The 26,295-nt window shown below is 40.2% G+C and overlaps 2 protein-coding genes across 3 annotated transcripts in view; both read right to left on the bottom strand.

Moving 5' to 3' along the window:
- Positions 1-2,602: 2,602 nt before the first annotated feature.
- On the bottom strand, positions 2,603-15,764 carry LOC310858492 (inter-alpha-trypsin inhibitor heavy chain H3-like). The gene is made up of 22 exons (XM_083764624.1): positions 15,697-15,764; positions 15,053-15,082; positions 14,643-14,666; positions 13,355-13,509; positions 13,023-13,127; positions 12,297-12,459; positions 11,656-11,766; positions 10,643-10,771; positions 10,112-10,231; positions 9,373-9,541; positions 8,374-8,499; positions 7,551-7,732; positions 6,031-6,216; positions 5,813-5,952; positions 5,561-5,721; positions 5,389-5,418; positions 5,217-5,294; positions 4,866-4,979; positions 4,407-4,608; positions 3,418-3,590; positions 2,962-3,073; positions 2,603-2,821 (listed from the first exon to the last, which is right to left on the bottom strand). The coding sequence occupies exons 1-22, from the start codon at positions 15,700-15,702 to the stop codon at positions 2,683-2,685; spliced, it is 2,655 nt and encodes an 884-aa protein (XP_083620750.1). The 5' UTR covers positions 15,703-15,764; the 3' UTR covers positions 2,603-2,682.
- Positions 15,765-17,521: 1,757 nt separating this feature from the next.
- The window catches only part of ppm1kb (protein phosphatase, Mg2+/Mn2+ dependent 1Kb), a 13,140-nt gene continuing 4,366 nt past the window's right edge, over positions 17,522-26,295 (bottom strand). For both annotated transcript variants that reach the window (XM_083766139.1, XM_083766140.1), the window contains exons 3-7: positions 25,799-25,899; positions 23,038-23,203; positions 21,806-21,950; positions 20,513-20,647; positions 17,522-20,393 (exon numbers count right to left, since the gene is read on the bottom strand). In XM_083766139.1, the coding sequence (XP_083622265.1) occupies positions 20,262-20,393; positions 20,513-20,647; positions 21,806-21,950; positions 23,038-23,203; positions 25,799-25,899 (679 nt within the window). In that variant the 3' untranslated portion in view covers positions 17,522-20,261. The remainder of the gene's footprint in view (positions 20,394-20,512; positions 20,648-21,805; positions 21,951-23,037; positions 23,204-25,798; positions 25,900-26,295) is intronic.

Genomic DNA, 26,295 nt, shown 5'->3' with positions numbered 1-26,295 from the left:
TTAACAATACCAGTAAACACTACTAAACTATTTAGGCTACACTATCACACTATCAATAAACTAGCCTACTAAATATTACGTTTCCAGCTGTAGGCCTATCTATCAATTAATCTATCACTAAGCCTGAAGATAACCTAATTTATTTATTTATAATAATTCACGGAAGAAAACAATAATGTAAATCCAAATTAATTTAAATTATTAAGACTATAGTGGCTATACAGATTCGCAAGGTAAACGTTGTGAAGTGCAAGTCTGCTGTAGGCTACTGCTACATGGCTTCATTGGCTTGCAAGTCAACATATGATGCGAAATGTAATTAAGGAATATCACGACATTTTGATTGATCGTTTCAGTTAGGCAGACTAGTACTTACTCAACGAAACTTGGAGAAAGCCACAGCCGATGTGGTGGTGGTGGATGTGCAGTGCAGTTATCTTCCACTCCGAATCCACGCGTGTTACTTATGAGGGAACTTGAGATGCAGTGAATTTATAGTTGAAGTTAGATGTAGGAAAGTGAGGAGGGTCACTCTGGCTGCAAGGCTGGTTAGTGGTTATAAGTAACCTCGGGGAGTCACAGATGCTTCACTGACTGACTCCCCCACCCTAGGGTAAAATATTTTTCAGTCAAATTAACACTTTGCAAGGATGATATTTAATAATATCATAAAAACAAAACAAAAAAAATCTATAGAGTCTATTTATATAGGCTATTGTGTATCTCTTGATGGATTGAGCCTGCCTACAAGGACTCAATGTAATAATACATGAAATTTAGCACTTTTCCAGATATCAGGAACAGCAATGTCCATGTTCACCTATGTGCTGGTTAATTGAGCATTGAGCACCATGACTATGAGTACCAGTAGGGGCGCTGTTGTGCCAGAAACAGAAAGAGGGATAGTGCTGCACTGTTGCCTGCTAATGAGAGAGGTTGGTGGGGGGGGGTTGCACAACTCAGTTCACACGGGTGTGATTTTTATAGAGGGACAGACAGTGGGCTGACAGGGAATGGGGGAGAAAGATGGGGGTGTGACATGCAGTGAGGGCCGTTGGGATCGGGAGTCGAACCTGTGGCACACTGCCAGACTCGGACTACCGGCCAAGATGCCTGGACCACTGAGCCACAACCCAGGCCTACAGCCTTCTGTTTCTATGCATTAATATAAAACAAATAATAATACCGGTAGCTAGCTGCAAGGAGCGATAACAGGGGTCAATAATGCAGCAGCATAAGATGCACACTAAGCCATAGAAAAATATAAGACCGGACGAGAGAAAGAAATCCATGCAATTAACAAATTAAATAGCTGACACTAACCTAACCTTAACCCTAACCCTGACCTCATGCAGTTAAACTATGTTAACATAACCCAACCCTAACCTCAGTAAAACTATGCTGCCTACATCGGAGTGGTCTCATCATCTCATGAGTCTCCATCTGGTGGGTGAGGATCAGCGGAGTCGTGCACACGGAGAACATAATGTCAACACCAGGCCATAGACCGACACAGAAATATACAGTATGACAGTATATATGGCTATATGACATGCCTAGCAGATATGGAAACAAAATGAGTGTTTCGCACACTGATTCAAACAGTTATGGTCAAAAATCAATTTCAATATACCTAACCCAATTTCCAACTTGTCAGGAAATGAATACATGGATAGTCAATCATAGGTCACCACCAGATCATTCAGTTCACGGTTTCTCAACTAGTGCTAAAAAAAATCAACAAATCCTAAATCCAACAAATACTAAATGCATGGTCAGGGACCACAGGCGGAAAACCCTTGCATAATAGCATGCTACATTTTCAGGAATAGAAAACCTTAGCTTGGATTCCCATCGATGATGTCACAAGTGAGAGAATTTGAGGCATATAAGACTAATTGCAAATTAAATTTTAAGTGTTCACAAAATGTTGACCTTGACCTTGATTGTGACTGACATTTTCAATTCAGAAGTCAATCATCTCTTATGGTCAACCTGCAATATCTGACCAGGTTTCGTGAAGTTCTGCCCATAAGGATATATATATAGGATATACCGTATATAGATTTATAAACAATGGTTATTATTGACTGAAAATTGTAAGTAGAGTGTTTTCAAAGTACAACTGTAGAACGAAAAAGTAAAAACGTGTCAATGCAACACAGGTGTATTTTTTATTTTTATTATTACCAGACTCCAACCATTCCCTTTCAAAATGTATAATCTACAATTCACATACATTCACAATAGGCTTTGAAGAACACAAGGAGTGCATTCCACATTCCTCAGGCAATAATGCCTGGTAGGAAGTCCCTAGTTCGATTCCTGACTGGAACATTTGCTGCATGTCACAGTGGTTTTCAAAGTTGGGTCCAGGGACCATCTGTGCTCTTTGACAGGGTTCCCTTACAGGTCTGTAACTAAAGAGTTGTGGGGGTCCTTGAAATGTAAACATTTGAGAACCAATGCCCTTATCATGTTTGCTGTCTCTCTTCACTGTGCCCCCCCCCCCCACACACACACACACACACACACACACACACACACACACACACACACACACTAAAATTCAAATCTTAGTGTACAATTGCAGTTTACGTAAGTACGGAACGTTCCAATTAAGGAATGATAATCATGAACATTAAAATTGGAATCCGGTGAGTCCTGTTGTTTCCACTATTATCAGTAGGTCTGAAACAGGCCAGACACTATGTAATCTGAGGCATCTCCATCTATGAGGCCTGTTCCATTACTATGAATGAACCAGCAGGGAATATTTACTCCATTCTTCACATCATTCCTATAGTCCTTCTGCCAGCCTCTGTGGACCAATGAGAAAGAGACATTATATTGACTCAAATGTATTAAAATAAAATAAAATAAAAATACAGACACACTTTTATCTGTACCAGATCTAGGAACATTCGTTCAGTTTATATAGGATGAGACAATCATGTGTACCTGGTCACATTGAGCTCCTGTCCTTTCACATACATGGTGGCATCAGGTTTCTCAGGGACCTCTCCTGGACGCAGATCTCCCACCTCAAACTCAACCCCATGGTAAAACTGACCTGAAGGAGGATAAGGGGATCATTCTGGACTTCAGTTTATCTGCACTGAAACTACATTGGCAAAATAACCCTAGCCCATTGCGAATGTAAAATAATTAAGCATCTGAAAGCATTTGTATGCGATTCCATGAGTTCTAACCATTCATGGTAATCTAATACTGCCACACTGCAACATGCATAATGGGTTAAAAGCAACTTAACTACACATTTACTGTATGCCAAAGGGGGTCAATTATTTTGACATTGTATCCTAGGTGTGATTTGATTGGGAGGAGGATAGAATAGATGTTTCAATATTCATTCTATCCTGTTCTAGTGTTGCCCCCTAGTGTGATGTTCTGTACCTAGCAGGCCGTGAACAGATGGGGAGAGAAGGTGGCTGTCCAGGGTGTAGAAACCCAGGTAGTCTTGGTGGTATGGGTGGCTCTTCCAGACCCGGTGTAGCAGGACCACAAACGTCACAGAATCTTTAAGATTGACCATCAGGGTGCAGTCTTTGGTCAACAGAAGATCCATACTGGAAAGGAGGTGCCAGGGCAGAGAGAAGGTAGTGAGAAGATAGGGAGGAAGAAGGGATGAGGAGTCAGTGGGGAGGGCAGGAAGAGAGGAGGGAGGCAGAGGAGAAGGGAATGTTGATACAATAGGTGGAAGGGTGGGCAGCAGACATTCAGCCTAGTTTGACCACGCTCTGAATCCCTAAAAAGAGGACTCAAAAGATACGTAAATACAAAAAGTTTACTACTCAAAAGTGCTTCATGAATCTTATCTATTCCTTCAGAGTTTGCCTCTTCTGTACAAATAAAAAAATTGCAGATGAATCTCCCTAAAACAAGTCTTAATTGGGCTTAATTTATCTCTAGAACAATAATATAAATAAAACAGTAATAATAAGAGAGATAGCCTGCTGGCAGTTTTTATTCAATGTCAGCGGCAGAGCTCAGTGCATTCAGCTCAGTGCACATTTTGATCTGCGTGAAGAAGCTGCAGCCACTCAGTTACATCATGCATGCAACATAAACTTCTACAATGGGTGTGTTCGAACTACCCTATGAGAATCTGAATCTGAAGTCTGAATTTATGAATGACCTATACCTGGAGTGCGCCCCAGCACTCTCAGAAAGATTTTCTGAAGGTTTTTCTGCTTACACATACCCTGACATTTTAAGGAATTTATATTAAAAAAAACATGGACAGATTTATTGACCCAAAACGAGGACTTGTCTGGGTAAGACGACATTTGGTCACATTTGGCCTTAGCTTTAAATATCATTATTGTGTAGCCTACTTGTATTGTCCTTTGTCATTGAGTGAGAAGGTACAAGATATAACTTACTTGGGTCCTTTGAGGGCAGTTTCATCTGACCACAGTAACTTGACATGTTTTCCATCTTGTAACACAGAGATGTCTTCAGTGGTCACCTCCAGTCTCACCCCAAGGGTCTTGTGAATGATGCCGAAACGTCCAAAGTAGGTGTTGATTTTACCATCGGGGGCAACTTTTTTATCTCCAATAGTCTGACCATTGACTAAAATGCCTGAGCAAGCGAAATTATTCAGTCACTCACAAAGCACAGATGCTTATACAATTAAAGGTTCCCCAACTTACCCTTTACCTCATACAAAATACTATTCAAATACAAAATAGTATTCAAATCTACATCAATATTATGTCCAAATCTTAAGTGTAAACCTAAAATGGATGTCAGAATATTCTTCAGAAGTTGTCCACTACAGTATCTTTGGCTCTGACAATGTGAATAATAAAACAAAAATATAATCATATTTTAATCACCTGTGGTTGTGTCTCTAATCAGGTTGAAGATGGTGCCTGGTGTGTCATTGATATTGAAGCACAGTGCATCATCTCTCTGTGGAAGCTCTATCATGAAATGAGGATCTCCATCCACTGAAATGACATTATCAAGGTGAGAGCTCATTTAACATTGGACACTCAGGGCCCAGACGGTTAGCGGTTAGCTCAACCGTCTGGGCACCTAGGCTGCCAAGCCAGCCGGACAGCATGCCACGTGTCACTCCCCATCTCTCTCCTCCTTTCCTGTCTAGTTACTGTACCCTATCAATAAAGGCAAAAAAAGCTGCCAATATCTGAAGCTGAGCTATATGTTAGCACTTGAGTATTTACCCATGTATATGGGATCAGGCACTGATGGTCCGTGGTTTTGCCTGGTTGCTGGTATATATGGTCCACGTGACGTTGGACCTGGTTATACACAAAATGGCAGATTCAAAATAAATACATTGGAAGTATAAACCTAACCTCAATTATTCTGCCGGGTGGAAATTGAATGTTTTACCTTGTAGTCTCTCTGCAATTTGTCGTTGCTCTGTAGAAAAGAAATAGTGAAAATATATTAGAAAATGACAACGTATGGATTCAGCAGCTTCAATAGTGCTTGTTGTCATGATGGACACAAGACCACAGTCAAGTGTCACATTTTTTTCCCCTTCCCATTCCATCTTAACTACCCTCAGTCAGTTTGTCAGCAATGAGGGAATCACTGTCGCCATCCTCAGTCTGAGGCTTGGTGACCACCATGGACGTCAGTGGAGTGACAAAATTGTACTGCAGGGACATTTCAAGAGCCTTGGCTGTGGCATTGCTTTTTTCCTCTGTAGTACCCATCTTACTGAAAATAAAAGAAAATCAGTATTCATAATAGACAATCCAGAGTTTCAAAGTCCTGACAGAGCAGCTAGCTTGCGATGATTCAAACAGACCTCTGCTCCATTAGCTGTTGGATGGTGATGTAGGCCCACAGACGTTCTGTGAAGTCCCCAAAGATGTATTCCTTCTCTGGGTAGATAACGTTCCAATCTACAGCGGTTGCCTGGCCCTGCACTTGGAAGTCCTCACCAGACTAGAGAAAGAGAAGAGAGTGTAAACAGCTACAATGCTTTTTCAGCTAAAGTAAGAAATTACAACTTCTCTGTCTCACCCCCTTGGCGAACACTTCCACCATGAAGTTATCAATGTCATTGTCACTCAGTCGTCCAGCCACCACAATCTCTGTGCCGTTGAACAGCTGATTGAAGTGGTTGTTGGTCAGAAAATCCACTGTGTTGTCAGGGTAACGAAAGTCCACCTCTAGTAGTAGAGTACTGGCCACCTCCTCATAGAAACCCTGGGAAAATATTATTAATATAATAATAATAATGATAATAACTAGAAATTTGTAGCACAGAAGGTTTATGTATGGTACTATAGGAGCTAAACCAATATAAGGCTTTGGGTCCTATTTTGCATACCTTAAGTAGGCTACCAGGTCATAACGTAAGACCTGGAGGCGTGGTCAATGCTGTTCTGCTGTTTTGAGTGGCCAAACAGCATTGGCCATGCCTCCAGGTCTTAAGTTAAGTCATACGCAAAATAGGGCCCACAGCTGTGTCAGTGACAACTATCCACATTGTGTGTTCCAACAGTAAAAGTAGCAGTCTAAAGAGAACTAAAATGTAACAGTTTACTTGAGGATAAGTTGATTTATTTGAAGCATGTTTAAAACAACATGGGACACGGCAGGAGTTATGGAGCAGTCACTAAATGTAAACAAAGAAAATAACTCACTTCTCAAATTAATAGCCTAACATTTTTGGCCAATACCCTCATTTGGGGCTCAAATGAGTCTCAACAGAACCAGATGAATGCATTGGGTTCAACTAAAAATTTGGCTAATGCCTTCATTGTCTCTACCAGGCCGAAGGCATGGGGAGAGAGTATGTTTTGCACTCCGTCCATCCATCAGTCCGTGTGTCAGTCCGTCCGTCTGTGAACAGCTAATCTCCGGCACCGAACCCGGTCGATGCCAAACTCCCTGGATGACAACATGAACCTCTGCCCCAAACGGCCTGTTATAGCACCACCAGGAGGCCGACTTTTGAAAAATACATTTTTTGATATTACTCCTCCAGATTCTGTCCAAAAATCCCGAAAATCGTTACACTATCTCTATAGTCATGTGTTCAAGATGGATCTGTCCGATATTTCATATTCAATCCGAATTGGCTAACATTGGCTTTCAAAGTTTACAGGATTGGCCCTTTTGAAACAAAATCAAATCAAATTATGAACGCAGCATGCAATTTACATTAAATCTTTCACAGACTTTCCTACTAGGCTGAGGAATATATCCAACCCTTTTCACATTGGCCTATACAACCTGACCTGGCCTGGTGCAGACCTGTGCCCCGAGGGGCACTTTTTCTTGTTTATGTTTGGGCTTGTTATAGGACCCAGTTGAGGTGTCACTAAGACTGTTTGATCTATTCAATTCAGTCAGCAGCATCCAACACTGTAGTGTCTGATATAATTCATTTCATTTGTATTAGTAGTAAGCAGTACCTGCTTAAAATTATTGACATAACTGTAATAGCTGTGTCCTATCAGATACTGTATCATACCTGCTAACAAATATCACATGCATATCACATGAATCCTATATCACACCCTCCCTTACTGCACCTGGAGTTGGGCGGCTGCATCTGAGTCCTCATGTATTCTACGTGCCAGTCCCTTGTTTTGTTGTGCCATAACATCCAGAAAGGAGTAATCCACATCATTTCCAAATCCCAGACAGAAGAGAGACATTTGTCCATCAACAGCTTTACGGACATTTTCTTGGATCGTTGGGAGGTCTCTAACTCCTATGTAAATATGCGGTACATATGCTGTTATGTTGTACATATACAGTATGTAGAATATAACTAACACAAATATTTACAGTACAATGGTACCTTCCATCATTTCATTGACAGGACTAGAAAGATGGTAAAAGTAACACGTAGTCAATAATAGCTTATGCATTCCCAAAAGCACACACACACACACAGATTCAGAATATGGAGTATATTATAAACACATAGTTTATACAATATTAGTACTAAATACACAATTATCCGAAATGTTTGTTACAGGGCTCACTAAATCAGTTCAAGATAAATACACTAGCCTATACTCAGGGATGCATATGATGTGCCCCAAGTACAGCACTTAGAGTACTGTACTGTATGTACAGTCTTCTGCGTGCCACAACTCTGCACAGACTTGCCAAAAATTACAAATAAACAGCTTATTAGAAACATCAGCTTTGTCACTGTTTGGTTAAGCCAATGCTCATGTATTCTTTCAAATGAATTGGCCAACCCAGTGAGATGAAAAATGGACAGACACAAAGACCGTTTTCTAAATGTTATAGTGTTTGTAACCCCTATAGTGGCATGGCTACCTTTTGTTAAACTTCAGGATTAGTCCTTTAATTGAATTATATTTCAAAAGTTGAGCTCACCCTCGTTTGGCATTCCATCAGTCATGAAGATAATCATGTCAAAACTCCTTTCTGGGAGGATGTTGTCTTGTCTGTCTTTCACCAGCATGTTTACAGCAGCCAATGCTGCATCGTTAATATTAGTAGCTGGAAGGGGAACACACACAGTCAACTGTCTACAATGATATTAAATCAAATTCATATGGATGCTTTCAAACATTATCCATCATCCGTATAAGGAAGCTTATTATTATTTTAGCCAAGTATTTTCCCATTTTCTCCACACTGTAGTTGAGGTGGACATGCAGTAACTGAGAAAATGTACTGTACTGTACTCAGGTACTGTACTGAAGGACCACTTCACCACTTTACAACCTATGTTCATATAATTGGTCCATACTAATGTTCATGATAAAATTCCACACAGGTTTTCTACTTGGTCTGTGTCTCATGGGAGGTCTAGTTCAGAAACCCGTCCACCAGTGACATCATCAATGGGGAACCCAAGCTAATAGAAACTGCAGGCTTTCTATTCCTGAAAAGTTTCAATGCGAAAATGGAAGCCAACATTCTCACGATAATAAAAATCTACGATGATGTCACTGGTGGACGGGTTTCTGAACTGCTCACAGCCCTCCTATGAGACACAGACGTAGTAGAAATAAATAGTGGTATTTTATCATGAACATTAGTGAGGGCAAATTATATGAAGATAAGTTGAAAAGTGGTGAAGTGGTCCTTTAAGTACAGATTCTGAATACTTTACTTGAGTATTTCATTTTTTTATACTTTTTTTTTTATACATTTCCAAGACAAATTATTTTACTTTTACTCAAGTAAATGTAGTAGAGTACTGAGTACTTTTAGGTTGGCTCACTTGGCAGTTTTTTGGGGCTTTCAGACATGATGTCATGTGGCAGCTAGGTGTTGATACACTGTTCTTCCTGGTGCCACACTTCCTAGACCAACCTCTAGGTGCATGAGTGCAGCACCCAAGATGTGACTTATTCTGACGCTTACCTGAAGTTGTTTGTATCCCTCTGGCGAATGTTAGCGCTTCGGCCACATTTTCCTTGCTGGCCTTAATAAGAGATTTTTTCCAGAATTCAACGAAACGAGCAAACAGGATGATAGCAAAGTAGTCGTCCTCGTGTAAGTCCGGTAGGATGGCCAACAATGCCTCACGTGTCTGCAAGATCAGAGCTCATGCATAAACATCAAGGTTCAAGGTTCAAGTTTATTTAGTGTCCCCGAAGGGCAAATTGGGTTGCAGCATAGACAGTACATTAAACAATGAATGAAACAGTACAAACAAAACAAACAGTTCACATAGCGGATACCAGAGTACAAAGGTGCACACAACCATTAAAGTGCAGGCGTTTAAAGTGCTATGCGATAGGTCATAAAAGTGCATGTGCATAGACATAGGCACGAGATAATACAGTAAAAAGTGAAAGTGCTCATCATAAGGTTATATCCTCGATCTACCCACAGCAGCATTCAGTGTGTGAATATAGACCGGGACAAAGGAATGTTTGTGCATAGAATAGCACAATATACTGGAGACATAGCCTACTGTAGTTATTCCTCGCACGCACGCACGCACGCACGCACGCACGCACGCACGCACGCACACACACACACACACACACACACACACACACACACACACACACACACACACACACACACACACACACACACACACACACACACACACACACACACACACACACACACAGTCTGTACACTTTCTCACCTGCTCCATTTTATTTCCATCATCCATTGAATAACTAACGTCAATCACAAACACCACATTCTTTGGAACTCTGGGTAAGTCAGGAGGTGCAAAGAAGTGGACGAAGTATCCATTCACAATCTGAGGGGAAAAAGACAAATCTACTGTATACTCAGAAAGCAGTGACAGAAGTAACAAAGTAACAGAGTAACTACAGTATACATCTAGTAATAACATTTTTAGTCAACAGCTTTGCTGCATTAAAGTTTCAGGAGGACATGCTTTTCAAAGCTCAATGGTAAAAATGTCAGCACTGTCAAAACCGGGTTCAAATCAGGGGTAGAAGAGGACATATAATTACATGCAGCTTTAAGGTCAAACCGGATGGTGCACTGTACAGTATTTGTTGACAAGGCAAGGCAACTGTATTTATACAGCACCTTTCATACACCAGGGCAACTCTGAGTGATTCACAGAATGAAAACAATTACAATCAAATTGCAGCACACTAAAAAAGAAAGATGAGATAAAAAAATAGAAGAGACAGCCGACCTGAACGTCCCCTAGGCTCGTGGCCCGTTTCACATCATACTTGATGATGAAATCTCCATCGATCAGAGTTCCATTACATTCTGGACACTTCTTCTGCTGCTCTGGTGTCGGGGAGAAGGAGATGTGTGCCTGAAAGAAGGATACAATACTGTCAATAAATTCACTTTAGTGCAAACTTACATCTGATATGTCTAATAGAAGACAACGTAGAAGCACTGCTGGGTGGCCTCAGGGGTGTTAAAAAGTATTAATTCTTAAGCAAGATTGTAAACAGCAGATTCCCTTCAATAAATGCAAGGCACACTGTATTTTTATGTTTAAAAAAAGAAGAAGAAATCTTGGACACAGGCCTATTCTCTCAGAGGATCTCAGCGATGAGAGTGACATCCGACGACAGTGTCGCAAAATATATGCTCAGGCCAATATGCTTTTAACGTAATTTTCTGTGTTCACTATGTAAAATGTGCATTGTTCAGATCACTATGCAGCCCATCTATGGCCATTGGTCCTCTTACAGAAGCACGCAACGGCTTAGAGTGGCATACAGCGATGCCGTAAGATTACTTCTCCGTGTTCCTATGTGGCACAGTGCCATTCAGTTGTTCACTTCTGTTGGCATGCCCACCTGCGAGGCACTGTGTTGAGGCAACTAATGTAGCACTGGCTCAGCAACCTGCTGCTGATTTGGTAGGATGGCACTATAGGGCCTTAATTGCACTATTGTACTTTTTTTGTTTGCTTTTTGTCATTTTACCATGTTTTACCATGTCTCTTATGTTTTTGTATGTTGATTTTATGTGTTATGGACTTCTTTCTGAAATAAAGATTATATATTACTTTTTCATTCTACAAAACTACAGTGTGCCTTGGATTTATGAGAGGTGATAGTTATTAGTTTAATTATAGGGAAGGGTACGGTAGAAGATACTCAAAGATGAATTTGACAGATTATTGAGATTAATGAAACAAGCTGTCCAAAGAACCTTGAGAATGATCCATTTTACCCCATCTACCTTTTTGTCTGTGACAGTTTTCTCCACCAGAGGGAGCAGCTCATTGGATAAGAAGGTCCCATAGGCATCAACATATGCAATACCCTGTGGCTCATAGATATCTGCCACAATCTGTGAAAAGGTAGACACAAACATACACAAAGTGAGATTAGCCTTTCATTAAAGGACCACTTCAATTTATATTCATATAATTGGTTCTCACTATAATGCATTGTTCACAGTCATTATAAGATGGTATCATTTCTGTCTACTCTGTGTCTCAGAGGATGGCGGACAGTTCAGAATAGATATCTGCCTGCCAGTGACATCATTGGTAGACAGACAGGTTTGGTCATTTCAAACAAGAATTTCAAACTTCCAGGAAGAAATAGTCTTATTACCTTGGAATTCCCCTATTAATGATGTCACTGGTATACGTTTCTGATTGACTGGAATGACTGAAAAGTGAAGTAAAAAACAAAACAAAATGCTTAACGTAGCAAATCAGTCTGGATGTCCAGGCTAGGTTTCTGAACTGTCTGCAGAGTGAGTAGCTAGAAATGGTGTCATCTTGAGTGATAAGTGACGACCAGTTATGATGAAGTGATCCTTAAAGTTTAAGCAGTGTGTGATATGAACATATTGCATGCATGGAGATCCACCTGAAAGTTCTGGACAAGCTGCTTGGGTTTGACCCGGGTCAGAATCTCATACTGGCCTAGTTTCCTGTTAAGAAGCTCCTCATAGGTCAGAATGAATTTCACATTGCTATTGGCAGCAATGTTTACTGACACAGAGAACTTCTCCATTTTTCTTCCAGATGCCCTAGTCAGAACACACACACCAAAAACAATTAATAAAGGAATGATTGGCAATATGTATCTACCATGTGATGTGATGTAATGTGATGTCTAGCCAACATCAACTTGATCGGGACTCCTGAATTGCTGCCCTCCACATCATCCTGTCTAGCATCAGGGTCTTGAACACTGCTCCACCCGAGCGATGAGGACCACATTTCTGATGTGGTCCGTCCATGTGACACCTATAGTGCCATTTGTGGCATTCTTGTGTAGACTCTATCCAGGGCCCTTTCAAACAGACGCTTCTTGAAGTGTTCTTCCATGTCAGATTTCCCTCTCATCATCCCATTGCAGAGCATTCCAGGCAAGTGCCCTCCAGACCTTCAGGTCCTGTTCTGTTGAAGTAGTCCAGGCCCGGAGATATTTGAAGTCCTCCACTACCTCGAGCACCGCCCCGTCTGCAGTGGTTTTGTCCTCAACTGTCAATACTTTTCTTCTTGACATTGAGCTTGAGTCCGATCCTCCTGCACTGTGTCTAGGACTAGGGCAATGTCAGACATCTGCTACAGTATAGCTATTACTTACTTGACCAGTCCAGCAGTCTGTCCTGATGAGACAGCTTTCTCATATTGCTTCTTGGCTTTTTTCTTCTCCTTGACCTCTCCAACATACATCTGATTATCAATTTCCCTGGAAATCAAACAGGAAGAGTTACAACTCAACAGGGGTTTTGGGTTTATCACTAATAGTTGTTTTTACAACACGCACACACACGCACGCGCACGCACACGCACACGCACACGCACACACACGCGCACACACACACACACACACACACGCCACACACACACACACACACACACACACACACACACACACACACACACACAGTAAGAAGTGAGAGAGAATGCACTGACATGCTGAAGTTGGTGATGAAGGCTGTCTTGGGCAGGTCCACCTCAAAGAAGATTTCCTGAGAGGAGTTGGCCTTATTCAGAGCAGTGGAGGTCATGACAGTGTGAGCGAAACGAGATGCTACGGTACAGTCCACAGTAACACTGTCCACCTCCACCTGAGAGGGAGAAATACAGTATTTGCTATACAGCTCAAAAAGTGTTGACGTTCAACACTGTCCACAAACACTTGTCTTGAGAATATGAAACAGCTTTAAAGGTTTCTCACTTTCACTAAGGATATAGCTGCCTATTAAGAAAAAGTATTAGCATTTTGCTATTCTACATCTACAGCGGTGAATAGCGCCTTTGGGTGAATCAGGCTAGTAGAAACTTTGTCCTACACTATCATTACATTCCCATTGACAATGAATGGACTATTTTACGTAATAGTGTAAACAGAAACATTGCGTAACACAAACATTGATATGTTGTATATATAACATGGACCGTCACCTCCTCTCTGTCCCCAAAGCAGTCAAGCGAACCTTCGGGGACAGAGCGTTCAGTGTGACAAATTTGTTTCTTTTGCATTGATTATTGTAGGCCTATTTTATGGGCTTTTGCTGTGTTAAGCATGACAGGGTTAATATCTAAAAATGCCCTATTCTGAAATCAAATATATTGTACATACTGTATCCTCATTCATGGATAAACACTCTACACGCATGTAGAAAGCAAATTTGATGCATTTAGACCAAGTAATTCGCATGAAATACCATAAAACTTTATTTTCAGGGATTTGTCAGTATTTCAGGCATTAGGTTAATAACTAAATTTGCCCAAGGGATATCACTGGGCACCCTCTTGAATTCATGAGTGGTGAACCCAAGCTACAAGAATAATTTGAGAAAGAAACTTTATCTAACAAAACCACGTTCAGCCCCACGGCTCCCGGACTATTGGGTTCATGAAAGGCGCTATATAAATTCAAGCTACGGTATTATTATTATTATTATATATGAGGCTTTCATCTCCTATGTCCAGCTTTTAGTGTGTGTGTGCACAAACTTTGTCCTACACTAACATTAAATCCCCATTGACAATGAATGGACTATTTTACATCATAGTGTAAACACAATCATTATTGCCCAACACAAACATTGATATGTTATAGGCCTATACGAGGCTTTCAACTCTCAACTGTCAGTAAGAAGTCGGCGAGGATGATGTACGATGATAAGAGCCCCCCTCACTTCACACAGGTGTGATTTCTTTCATTAACAGACTGAAAAGGGATATTGTTTTATACCTCTATGTTGTTTGTACTTCTTTTCTGCAATAAAAATATAAAGAGACACACATCATAATGTTAGTAATTAGATTGACTAATACTGGCATATAATACATAGGTCTAATAAATAGGTCAAAACTTTGGACTTTATGAGGTTTACAGTGAAGTAGGCATTTTCAATGAGTGAGTACTTGAATCATTTAGCACCATTAAAATATAATTTTAAGTTTATAACGATGATTAATAACAATGTCAAAAGTTACAAATGTTTAAGCAGTGAGTTTCCAACTACATGAAGTAGTAAATAATTGGTTGTAAGGCTTTCACAAAGTAAAGTAATGCGAACTTCAAAGTTCAAAGTAATGTTAGCAGGGAAAATAAGGACGTTTTGTGTGTGGAAATAATTTAATTTAACTATATAGGCCTACCTTAAGTAACCTGGTGGGATGCGGTTTCTCCTAGAAATCATATAGAAAGAAAGGTGAATTAAAATAGAGGTACCGTACAAACCAATGCAAGTCACTCACAAAATATATTACAATCTATGCAGTAAAGTAAATTTTTAATCTGTTTATTATGGTGCATTGGCTCAGAGACAGAAATTATACAGAGAGATAAGATAAATTATAAAACATGCAGTAAAAAGAGCAAAACGCTGTGATGAGATAAGGCATGTATAATATTGTACAAAATGACCATAGGGATGGGAAATTATAGGATTTTATTTATATCAATGCCATTAGCAATTCTGTTATTTTTCTAATTCTTGGTCTAAAACATGGGTAAAGGGAATTGATAAGCGTAGAGACGCATACAATGTTGATTCTCTGAGTTAACTATTAGGCTTTTCTAATTATTAGGGTTTGTGATTCATGTGGGCCATTAAAGACGACTCAAAAGGACTAAAGGCAAAGCAGCATTGAGATCCAACAGTCCAAAAAGGAACCACGGGTTGACTGAAAATACTGAATTACATGAATTGCATTAAAATCTGTTGTGCTGTTCCATCAGTATTATGATTATTATAAATTCAACTACAAAATAGCAAAAAGAAAAGAGAATGTGATGTTACCTGCATGACAGCATCATGGTGGGAGATAACCAAAGCTCCTTGAGCCTCGCTGAGAAGCCAGAGGCAGACACAGCCCCACAGCCCCACAGCACTCCTCCACCTAGACATGACTAGACTCCACTAAACACACTGAGAAGCCAGAGGCAGACACAGCCCCACAGAGGCAGACACAGCGGTAACAAGACTACTCGCCCCATTTCTGTTTTCCTCCCAGAATTTTCCCCAGTGAGGGGTGGGAGAGGCTGGACAGCAGACGGCTGGACTTTGAATTTCTCTAACTATAAACTTTCATGACAGCAGAACAGCCTAAGTACAAATATAATTTATGAAAAGCAACTACAGTGAAGTCTGTTCACAGAAGTTGTTGTAGGATATGTGGGGATTATCTGACGAGGTACCATTTGAGGGGGCAAAACCTTACATATACTAAATAATACTAAATTGTTTATAGGTTCAATATAAGTCAAATAATATAGCCTTTCCACAGGAGTATCTTTTTATATTTTTCCAAAAAGAATACAAACAGCCAATAGCATATTACAAAGTTATCCCCCTCACTGGGGAAAATTCCGGGAGGAAAAACGGGCAAGCACCGGGGCGAGTAGTCCAGTATTCGACACAGCCCCACAGCAGCACAACACTCTTCCACCTAGACATGACTAAACTCCACTAAACACACAGCCCCACAGCAGCACAACACTCCTCCACCTAGACATGACTAAACTCAACTAAACACAGCCCCACAGCAGCACAACACTCCTCCACCTAGACATGACTAAACTCCACTAAACACAGCCCCACAACACTCCTCCACCTAGACATGACTAAACTCCACTAAACACACTGAGAAGCCAGAGGCAGACACAGCCCCACAGCAGCACAACACTCCTCCACCTAGACATGACTAAACTCCACTAAACACACTGAGAAGCCAGAGGCAGACACAGCCCCACAGCAGCACAACACTCCTCCACCCAGACATGACTAAACTCCACTAAACACACTCACTTCATCGCTTAGAAGAGAGACCAAAGTCCCTGCCCAGGAGGACTGAAGATATTGACAAAACATATTTTCCCCCTCTTTGCTTTTTCTGCCTTAAGTTTAGATATTAGATAGTTCCCCCCAGGGCCCCTAGGGCTTGGGCCCCCCAGGGCCCAAGCAACTAGACAGGACACATGTAATGGTATGGCATGCACACATATTGTGTACAGCTACAATGATACATTTCAATTACCTCATTGTAGTTGATAATGCAGTATGTGTGCATGCCATACCATGTGTCCTGTCTAGTTGCTTGGGCCTTGGGGGGCACACGTCCCCTCACTCCCCACTATGGTCATGGCAGACTACTGAGAAGTGTTTATATCAAGTTTGTCCTCGAATGCATTATAATATAAGTGAATCTACAAAAACAAATCTACTGATAAGTATCAGTGTCCACTGTAGAGAGGTAGGCTGCTGTATAAACTGCAAAGTCCACTCACTAATGTCAATATTTCTTTGGAAAGTGAACAGACATTCACTTTCCAAATATACCCAGTACCCACTATTTATTCATTTACCAAGGGCAATGCACACTAATCAACATTTCAGTTTCATCAATGTAAATGTGTCAGTTAGCTAAGAGCACATGAATAAAATTGGTGATCTATTTCATAGCTATCAATACAACTACACATAAGTCCAAAAGACAAAATATTGACATAATTCCAGAATTACTGATGCTTTGACATGCTTTTGTCTATTGTATTTCACACTTTACTTTCTTCGTCAAGTGTTGCTGTCATACATTCAATTAAGAAAAAAGGTTTTGAAAACCTACTTTTATTTGGAGAAATACAATATTTACATCATGATTCACAAATAGAGAAGGCTGCAAATACAGTACTACTACAGTCTGGCTGATAGTCACACTTATGTACCAAGAACAGGTCAGGTCATATCTAGTATAGATATGGATGGCATTATACAGAGGCTATACACAATATATTAATAAAAAACAGAAGTATAGTATACAAATAGCACATGACAAGCCTTGTGAGGAAGAAAATGACAACATTAGTGCAGTGTTTCTTACCCTGTGTGTTCGGGGTAAGAAGTGGGTCCCGAGATGTGGAAAAAAGCTAATTATAGGATAGAATATTGTTGATTGTATTTAATGTATTGGGCCCTGATTTCATGGTGAATGTGAAATGTGGGTCTCAGGGCAAAACCTGTTTATAACTTTTGGAAGAGTATGGAGAAAAGTCATTATCATTAATAAAGGCTGCAGTCTGTACAAGTGTTGCATAACCGTAAAAGCCGTTGAGATATGTTAGGGGGGATAAACGTATATATTTATATATAGTACACAAACACACACATAACATTAATAAAAGGATGTTAGATGAACACAATATTGGTTGCAAAAACAAATTCAGTATCTCACACACACAACTATTACAGTTCAAAGTCAACATGACAAGCATGAACAGTGTTGCCAGTTCAGCAACTTGGAAGAACGCTGAACACAGTATCTAAAGGATAGTGAACGCCAACTGTAGATGGAGAACATTTGACTGTTGAATGCCTCCTTGCATTGATAAATATACACCTCAGTGTAAAAAAAGTGTTTTTGTTCAACTGTCAAACCTAAAGCCATCTCACTACCACAGCTTCAGAATAAATAGTATCAATATTCAGGTAACAGGATTAACTGTCTTTTCTGTGCAACTCTTGGTCAAAAAGATAGGACAAGTATAACAGCTCCACTTTCACAGGACTTTGTATTGGAGTTAAGCAGAGTTTAAAAGAAAACCAAGGGTTTAATACAAACATTCTTGTGTCAAGATATGGCTCTTGGCTAAGCAATACATTTGTTTAACGTTCAATTGAGTGTGATGCTCTGTCAGAGTGGAATACGAGTAGTGACTGGAACATGTATTTGATTATTGGTTCATACATCATCACATTACATGTACCACGAGAGTAGGTTTCAGAGCAAATCACACCACCATCACCAGCTGTACAAAAATTGCTTACAAGTAGTAGCAGTGAGAAGAACACACATTTGGTAAGTATTTTGGTATGCAAGTGAGATTCTCCTAAACTTGTATGTAGAACACTACATATAATGTAATACACTAATGGTTAGCTTGAAATATACATAAATATACCTATATACAAAACTCACAAAATAGGGGATTTCTGTAACATTTCTGTAACATTTTCAGTACACTGGTGAAACCTTTTTGTGATCAGCAAGTTTCAATTATGTTCTGATTGCACCATCAGATTGACCCACTGAAATGCTATGTGGTAAAATAGCATTTTCCATCATTCACACAGAGAACTTAAGGTGTTTGCACAATGGTGCGTTTCTTTGGCCGAGTATCGGAGCAAATTTCAGCGGACGTAAAAACACTGACACTGGGTGAAAAAATGGGTTGCAAAATCATGGGATAAAATGTATATATATATATTTATATATATAAAAAAATCAACCTCACTTTATGTAAATCATGTTTTTACATAAATATTTCGTCCGTAGTGTTTTTGGACCATGGTCAGTTTTATCCGTTTAGGGAAAAATGCACCAGTGTGCAACCACCTTAATTCCCCACAACTTTCTAGACATCAGATTTTCAATTCCTCTCCCACCTCAACATTCAAGCTTGTGCATCAATGCATTTTGTGGGGCATTACTATATTGTATCAATACAAAATTGCAAAAAGGCTTTGCACACATTTGCAGAACTACTTCAGGCCAAAGCTAGCTCCAAAGTCCAACATCTATGGATTATGTAATTCTGTGCAATCTACGGATGGTACAGTTTCAATGTATTTAGCTACATATAGGGAAATAAGGATTCACAATTCTTTACAAGAAACTGGATAGATTTCCCTCATCGTGTTTCTCACCATAGAGGCATAGACCAATATACCCGTACCGGAATAAGTGTTTAAGAGATCTTGTGTGAAAATGTATTTGATATTTTACTAATTGGGAAGACGCACGTTACTGTCAATTATAAAGCTTTGCATGTCATTGAACTTTATTTTCCCACTCTGCCATGTCCTTTAGGTTAGTAGTTCAAACCTTGACACTGAGAACTGGTCCGAGCTTAAAGTTGGCAAATTCAAAAAACCAGGACAACTCAAATGCAAATAAAGAAGATGGATTTAAACACGCAAGCTTTGTCTTCAAATATTAACTAATGTAGGGTGGGTAAAATATTTGTTCAGTGATGGTTTACAATGTAACCATGAATAATATTCTGCCTATGAGAAGAATCTTAGCCATTTAGCAGCAATGAAGCCATTGCATCCCTAGATATACTGCGTATGATTCAGGACGTGTTTCATTTTAAGTGCACATAATAGGCCCACAGCCTCTCGTCTCACCGAGTCCAATAAATACCATGCTAGTCTAAAATGTCACACTGTATCCTTACAGTATTATTTTCACTTGGGCTCACTGCACTCTTCACAACTATATCCAAAAAGGGGCACCATTGTTCAAAAGACTGTATTGCACATTAATGGGGACCACCGTTAGACCCCTCACTTCCCATTCTCCCTAACTAAGCGTAACGGCCACTGGACACAAAACTTCGACTGAATGAGAAACTAGTATCAGCGCTCTTCTGTTTTCCCCAGGCACCAAATGGGACCACAACAATTGTGCTGTTGTCCTCCGAGCCGTAGTGCAGGGCCTGAGACAGAGAAGAATGATGGTTAAAATCATGGAAAGGGCGTGAACACCGAGTTGACCTTCTGGCCTTATCCATGTTTTATACTTGAGCAAATAACAAATCTAAAGAAAGCTTGATACCTGCTCAGAGATCCTATGGGCGGCCTCTTTGGGGTCATGGCACTGGTTGATGACATCACAGATCTCCTGGCTGTTCATGATGAAGTTAATGCCATCGGTGGTCAGTGCCACGAAGGAGTCATGAACATGACTCAACTGAAGGGAGTGAAGGTTTGACAGTTGCCATAGTGTGTATGTATATATATATATATATATATATATATATATATATCTTAAGCTCTATTTATTCTAATCAACTGATATCTGCTTTTGGGAAGAAACCACCTAACTCCAAAATGCAAATTCTTCAGGACATGAAAGTTGGTGTTGTGACTATAAATTGTCAATTTATACTTGCTTGAGAGGGGGGAGAGGTGGAGTTAGTTGCTTTAGCAGACAGTTTGAAACTTTGAGGGTCCAATGGAGTTAAGAGGTTTTGTCCGAAGCACTTTTGTAATACTTTGATTTAATTATTCTTTTAACCAACAGGCATAAAGGGTGTTCAATAGCACTTATTTACCGTAATTTCCGGACTATAAGCCGCGGCTTTTTACTCATGATTTGAACCCTGCGGCTTATACAACGGTGCGGCTAATCTATGGATTTTTACAGCTAACGCAGAGCCATCTCAGGCTCTGAGCTAACGTAGCTGCGGCTTATAGTCCGGTGCGGCTTGTATATGGGATTTTCCCTAAATTTGGCTGGTGCGGCTTATATTCAGGTGCGGCTTATAGTCCGGAAATTACGGTATGTAAAAATCAAAAACCTCAAAAATGATGTCGGGAGGTTTCCTCCCGACAGTAACGATATGATGGAGGGAACAGGTCATGTTTAAACAATGCCACTTAAAATATTTATTTATTCTGATTTAAATTTTAAATTATAAAGACGAGGACATATTTCCAACACTAGACACTATCTATGAAGCCAGCAGTAGTGATGCACTGACTACACAGTGGTGATGTAGTGCTTCAAACCTGATCCTCATGAAATCTTACTGGCATAAGACATTATACTTTGTATCAATAAAGACAAAAATGACGATGACATAGAAATGTGTCATTTTTGGTTTCATAAAGTGTAATTCCTGCTAAGCTGACCCTGTCGGATCTCAAAAAGAGCTAGCTTTTAACGGTTAGCTCAACCGTCTGGGCACCTAGGCCGGACGGCGTGCCGCGGGTTCGACTCCCGAGCCCGACAGCCTTTGCCACGTGTCACTCCCCAACTCTCTCCCCCTTTCCTGTCTGTCTACTGTCACTGTCAATAAAGGTAAATCTGTAAAAAAAAAAGATGTGCCAAGTTTCAGACACCTACCATTATCCTCTTGGTCTCTGGCTCAGCGATGACACCCGTGTTCTTGAGGTCAAAGTCTCCGATGCTGCGTGTCATGGCCAACCTTCCGTTTACATTGGGCTGACCCAGACTGTTCCATGTCACAAAACCTCCACTCTTCTTTATCCTAGGTACAGTGAGAAGGAAGTAAACCAGGAGTCAATGTAGAGGAAGGAGAGGCGCAGAAAAACAGAGAAGGGGGAGGGAGACAGAAAATACAGTGGGGAGAAGACAAGTATACAGTACAGTATACGCAGGATTAGAATTCGATAGCTGGTTCAATTTTTCCATTTTCAATATTTGCACCACACATCTAAATGTGTGTGCCTCTTGCCATGATGCTCACATATCTGAATATTTTCTTACAATGAAGCACGCCGACTCCAGCAGACTGAGCTGTTCCCAACATTTAGTAAATACATCGTGAAGCCAATGCCATATACAAGACTGTATACAGAAGTTGGCCTATTAAAATATACTTTCATTGCCATGACCCATGGTACTATTGGATTTTCATCCTACCAGGAAGGAACACTTTGACTACAGAACCCGAGTTACTCGAGTTTACTAGTTGTAGGTAACAGTTTTATTGCCGGGATTATACGATCGGGTTTCAAGCTTCACTACCCATGTTTAGAGTTACCTTTGAACAGCCAGTGCACCGACCGCTGAGTTGCTCGTCATGAAAATCCACTTTAAAACGATGTAATCGGCTTGTAGTGTTAAAGTATTCCAAAGTGGTGATCACAACAGATTGGACGAGGAAGGTGCACGCTGCGCGGAACCTTCCCTATTGTAATGAATAGGGACTAAATTGCCCTTAATTGCATTCACTTGGTGTCCTTGTAATTCTAGCTAGTTGGAAGTGGAAGTGTTATAACAGCACAGCAGCCCTAGGGTTTCTAATCGCCAGAGTTGGGAACCAGTGCTCTACTATAATCTTAACCCATTCTGACCTGAGATCAGATTCATACGAGGTTTCCGCCAGACACACACTGGACTGATGAACCCATTCTGACCTGAGATCAGATTCTGAAAATGTCAGTCGTTCTTCGATTTTTCAAAAATAGCAGACCTACAAGCTCGTAGCGCGCCACTCGGTGGCGCGCTATGAGCTTGTAGATCTGCTATTTTTAAATAGCTAAAGCATAACATGATGCTGACACCAAAATGGGTGCCCGGTCAGAATGGGTTAAATATTCTCATGTGCGCACCTCTCTTTCTCGTCCTTCCTCTCAGGGGTGTGGTCGACTGTGAGTTTAAGGGCCTTGCCCTTGCGGCACATCATGGCGCGGCTATCGCCAACACTGGCGACCACCAGTTCAATGCCATCCCTCAGCAGAGCCACGGTAGCTGTGGTTCCAGGGTTCGTCCCAGGCCCTATACAGTAATCAAAGAGAACATCAGAGGTGAAGTGGAAGAAGTTGAAGAGGTTTACTCAAGTGGCACACAAATTGTCTAAGCACGTTCACACTAACACTCACTATTACACATACATCCATTCTCTCCAACGCATGTTGTGTGAGAAGTCATACAAAAGGGGCATAAGCTACAAATTTGCTAACATGATACAATAGAGGAGACAGAGTCACATGCAGGTGAAACTGTTCATGGCAAGTTGAGAGACAGAGTAAATCTTGTAGCAGAGTGTAATGGAGTGGGACAGTGTCTGGCAAAAAACATCGGAACGATTGAAGTCTGAAACAACATATAAGTGCACTGCATTGCATGCATCTACTGAACATCACTGGTACTGTTTTAACTCAAGAATTATGGGTGGGTCTATGTGCACAGCTGTAAGGATGGGTATCATTAGGACTTTATCGATACTGGTATATACAATCTGATAATCATCAATAATCCTCACCAGAAATGTCATAAAAATGATTTAAGGTCAGTTCCTGATCTACTGGATGCTTTTTCTTTTCATGCTTTTCTGCATTTGCCTGTGTTGTGTGAGGGCAGTGTTCCATTTATATGGAAAAGTATCCATATGTAGTCAGGGCCTAAAATATTTGCTTACAAAATAGCTTAAATCATGTTGATATTATTCTTGGATAAAAAGAAAAGTGAAATAAACTTGCTGTCTCTGTGTCTGCGTATATCAGTCAACTCAAGTCCAATTCAAGAAAGATGATAAACGCTCAATTGCATACTAGTGCCTAGAACTAACACTTTGATGCATTCAGTTTTAAGTAATTCTAATTAGTTGTTTTTGAGTTACTTCGATTAAATCTACAAAAGTAGTTTAGCCGATTAAAAAGTTATCATCCCGATAACGATGGTCCAGTCAGGTTATGGGATCTATTCTAGACCATCAACTAATCATTTTCAACTCTCCTGTCAATCTAGTTTATGGGATGTCTCTGACAGAAAATAGAAATGTGCTAAAATGGATAATCAAATATACCTCATCAGTTAATATGGCAGAGCAAAGTAGGCCACCCCAGTAAAGCCGGTTTGTTAAAAACTTTGTTAGAATGAATCGACTAAAATACAGCAGCACCGTTTGCCCATGACTTAAAACCACAGTCAAATTGGCACTAGTTCTCATTCCCTATCCTTAATGAGCTTAATGAAATCAGCTTAATGAAAATGTGTTTGCTTTTGATCAATGCTTTTGATATTCCCATATAAAATGTGAAGATTTCTTTCTCAAGGACTTGAGAGGCTGCACATATTAATGTAGTGTTAATGTAATGTTAGCACAGACCCTGGTGACAAATTACTATATCTGGTACAGATCTCTAAAAAGGAACAGAGTGCACCCTGGTGTAACATTACCATATCTGGTGCACTAACTTCACTGAAAATAATGTTCAATGAACTTCAATGAGCAGGGGACACTGCCATTTTGATTATTACTTAGGATAACACAATCTTTGCAGGTTCACACTGAGATGAAACATTTGTCTCGACAAGCAGCTTGGCAAACACTTTGAGAGAAAGAGGGAGAGAGAAAGAAGAAAAGCAAGAAAGAGATATAAGCGAGGAAGGAAGAGAGAGAAAGTTAAGGAACCTTCCAGTAGTCCAGGAAAGGACCCGCTGGACTCTCCTTCATTATCTAGCCCCTCGCCATCCACAAAAGGTGCCAAGGGCCTCTAGCTCTTGTCTGCAGCTGCCGTAGAATAGATAACATGCACACACACACACACACAGGCATATTGGGACATTTCACACAGCGAGGCCAATGTATAGCCAAATGAAATAAATGCTAACTTCTATGTCAGTAGATTATGGAAATCAAATAAGATGGCTGGCTGTAAGTGTAACCAAGTCAAACTTAGCATAACAGTCTTTATATGACGAGGACAAACATTAGCAACTTAAGTTTATTTTGTTTTCTACTTTTGAAGAATCTGAACAGTTGGCATGAGGCAATTTTGTATAAAGTCTAGTAGCGGCCAAATAAATGCTCGTCTTAAAACACTAAACGATGCAGTAAAATATAAAGCAGACATTTTTGTTTCAACGGTGGAGGCAATTAACAACTGATGATTGGATTTAAGATAAAACTCATTCTATTTAAAGGTATTTTAGAGACCGCATCAATGATTAAAGTCATACTGCGTAACATTCACTTTAGTAGTCTTTATGGTGACACCTCGGATCTGTCAAAACAGCAAATTCCAGAATTCAGGTCAAAACCATATAAGTACTTCTCCGAATGCTGCAGGGTTGTAGTGCCAAGGATATTTTGGAAAGCAACAACAGTGTTGTCAGAAATGATATGAATTAAGTTTAAAATACATTCAAAATAAATCCGGTACATTTCCCATGCCTGTGCATCAAAAATAACTTTTATTTGAAAAGGTTACACAGTATAACTTTAAGCAATCTTAAAAAACAATAACTGCCCCCGACTCAATGTATGACAGGAAAAATAAAAGCTTCAAAAACCAGGTAGTAACTACGTTTTGAAAAATACGAATTTGAGCATCTCCAGTCATCAACAGGCCCTGATGAAGAACCTACCAGTTGGAGAGAAGTGGAGGTGCCTCATAAAGGCTTTGTCTACTTCGAGGAAGGCTTTTGTCAAAACCAATTCCAGATTGTCCTCCTCTGCAACAATGTCCCTGAAATAACCAGTCAAAATTAGTTTTTGTTGCTTGAGTAATATCTGATACATCCGTGACCGGAGAGCAAAAGGTTCGTTTTTCAGTGGATTTATCATCTATTAAGGATTAAAAAAACAAATCGAGCCTCCATGCCCCTCGCAAAAATGCGGGCAAAATTCGCGAGAGCCCCAAATCCATATTGCCACCAATGACCATTAACAACCTGTAAGGCACAAAAAGCACAATTTTCTGAATTTCATTATGCTTTAAGTAGCATGTGACGTGTCAAACTAGGGGGTTTTCATGATTCAGAATCCATTCCAATCATTAGTTTTGCACATAAAACACTCCTTGGGCTAAATCTGGCCATAGTCACTTGCCTACATGTGATGACCTCATCACAATTGTGATGAC

Source organism: Protomyctophum parallelum (assembly GCF_964188405.1).
Source record: "Protomyctophum parallelum genome assembly, chromosome: 5".
Lineage (NCBI taxonomy): Eukaryota > Metazoa > Chordata > Actinopteri > Myctophiformes > Myctophidae > Protomyctophum > Protomyctophum parallelum.
The sequence above is the reverse complement of the archived record's forward strand: the minus strand, read 5'-3'. Positions and strand labels throughout refer to the sequence as shown.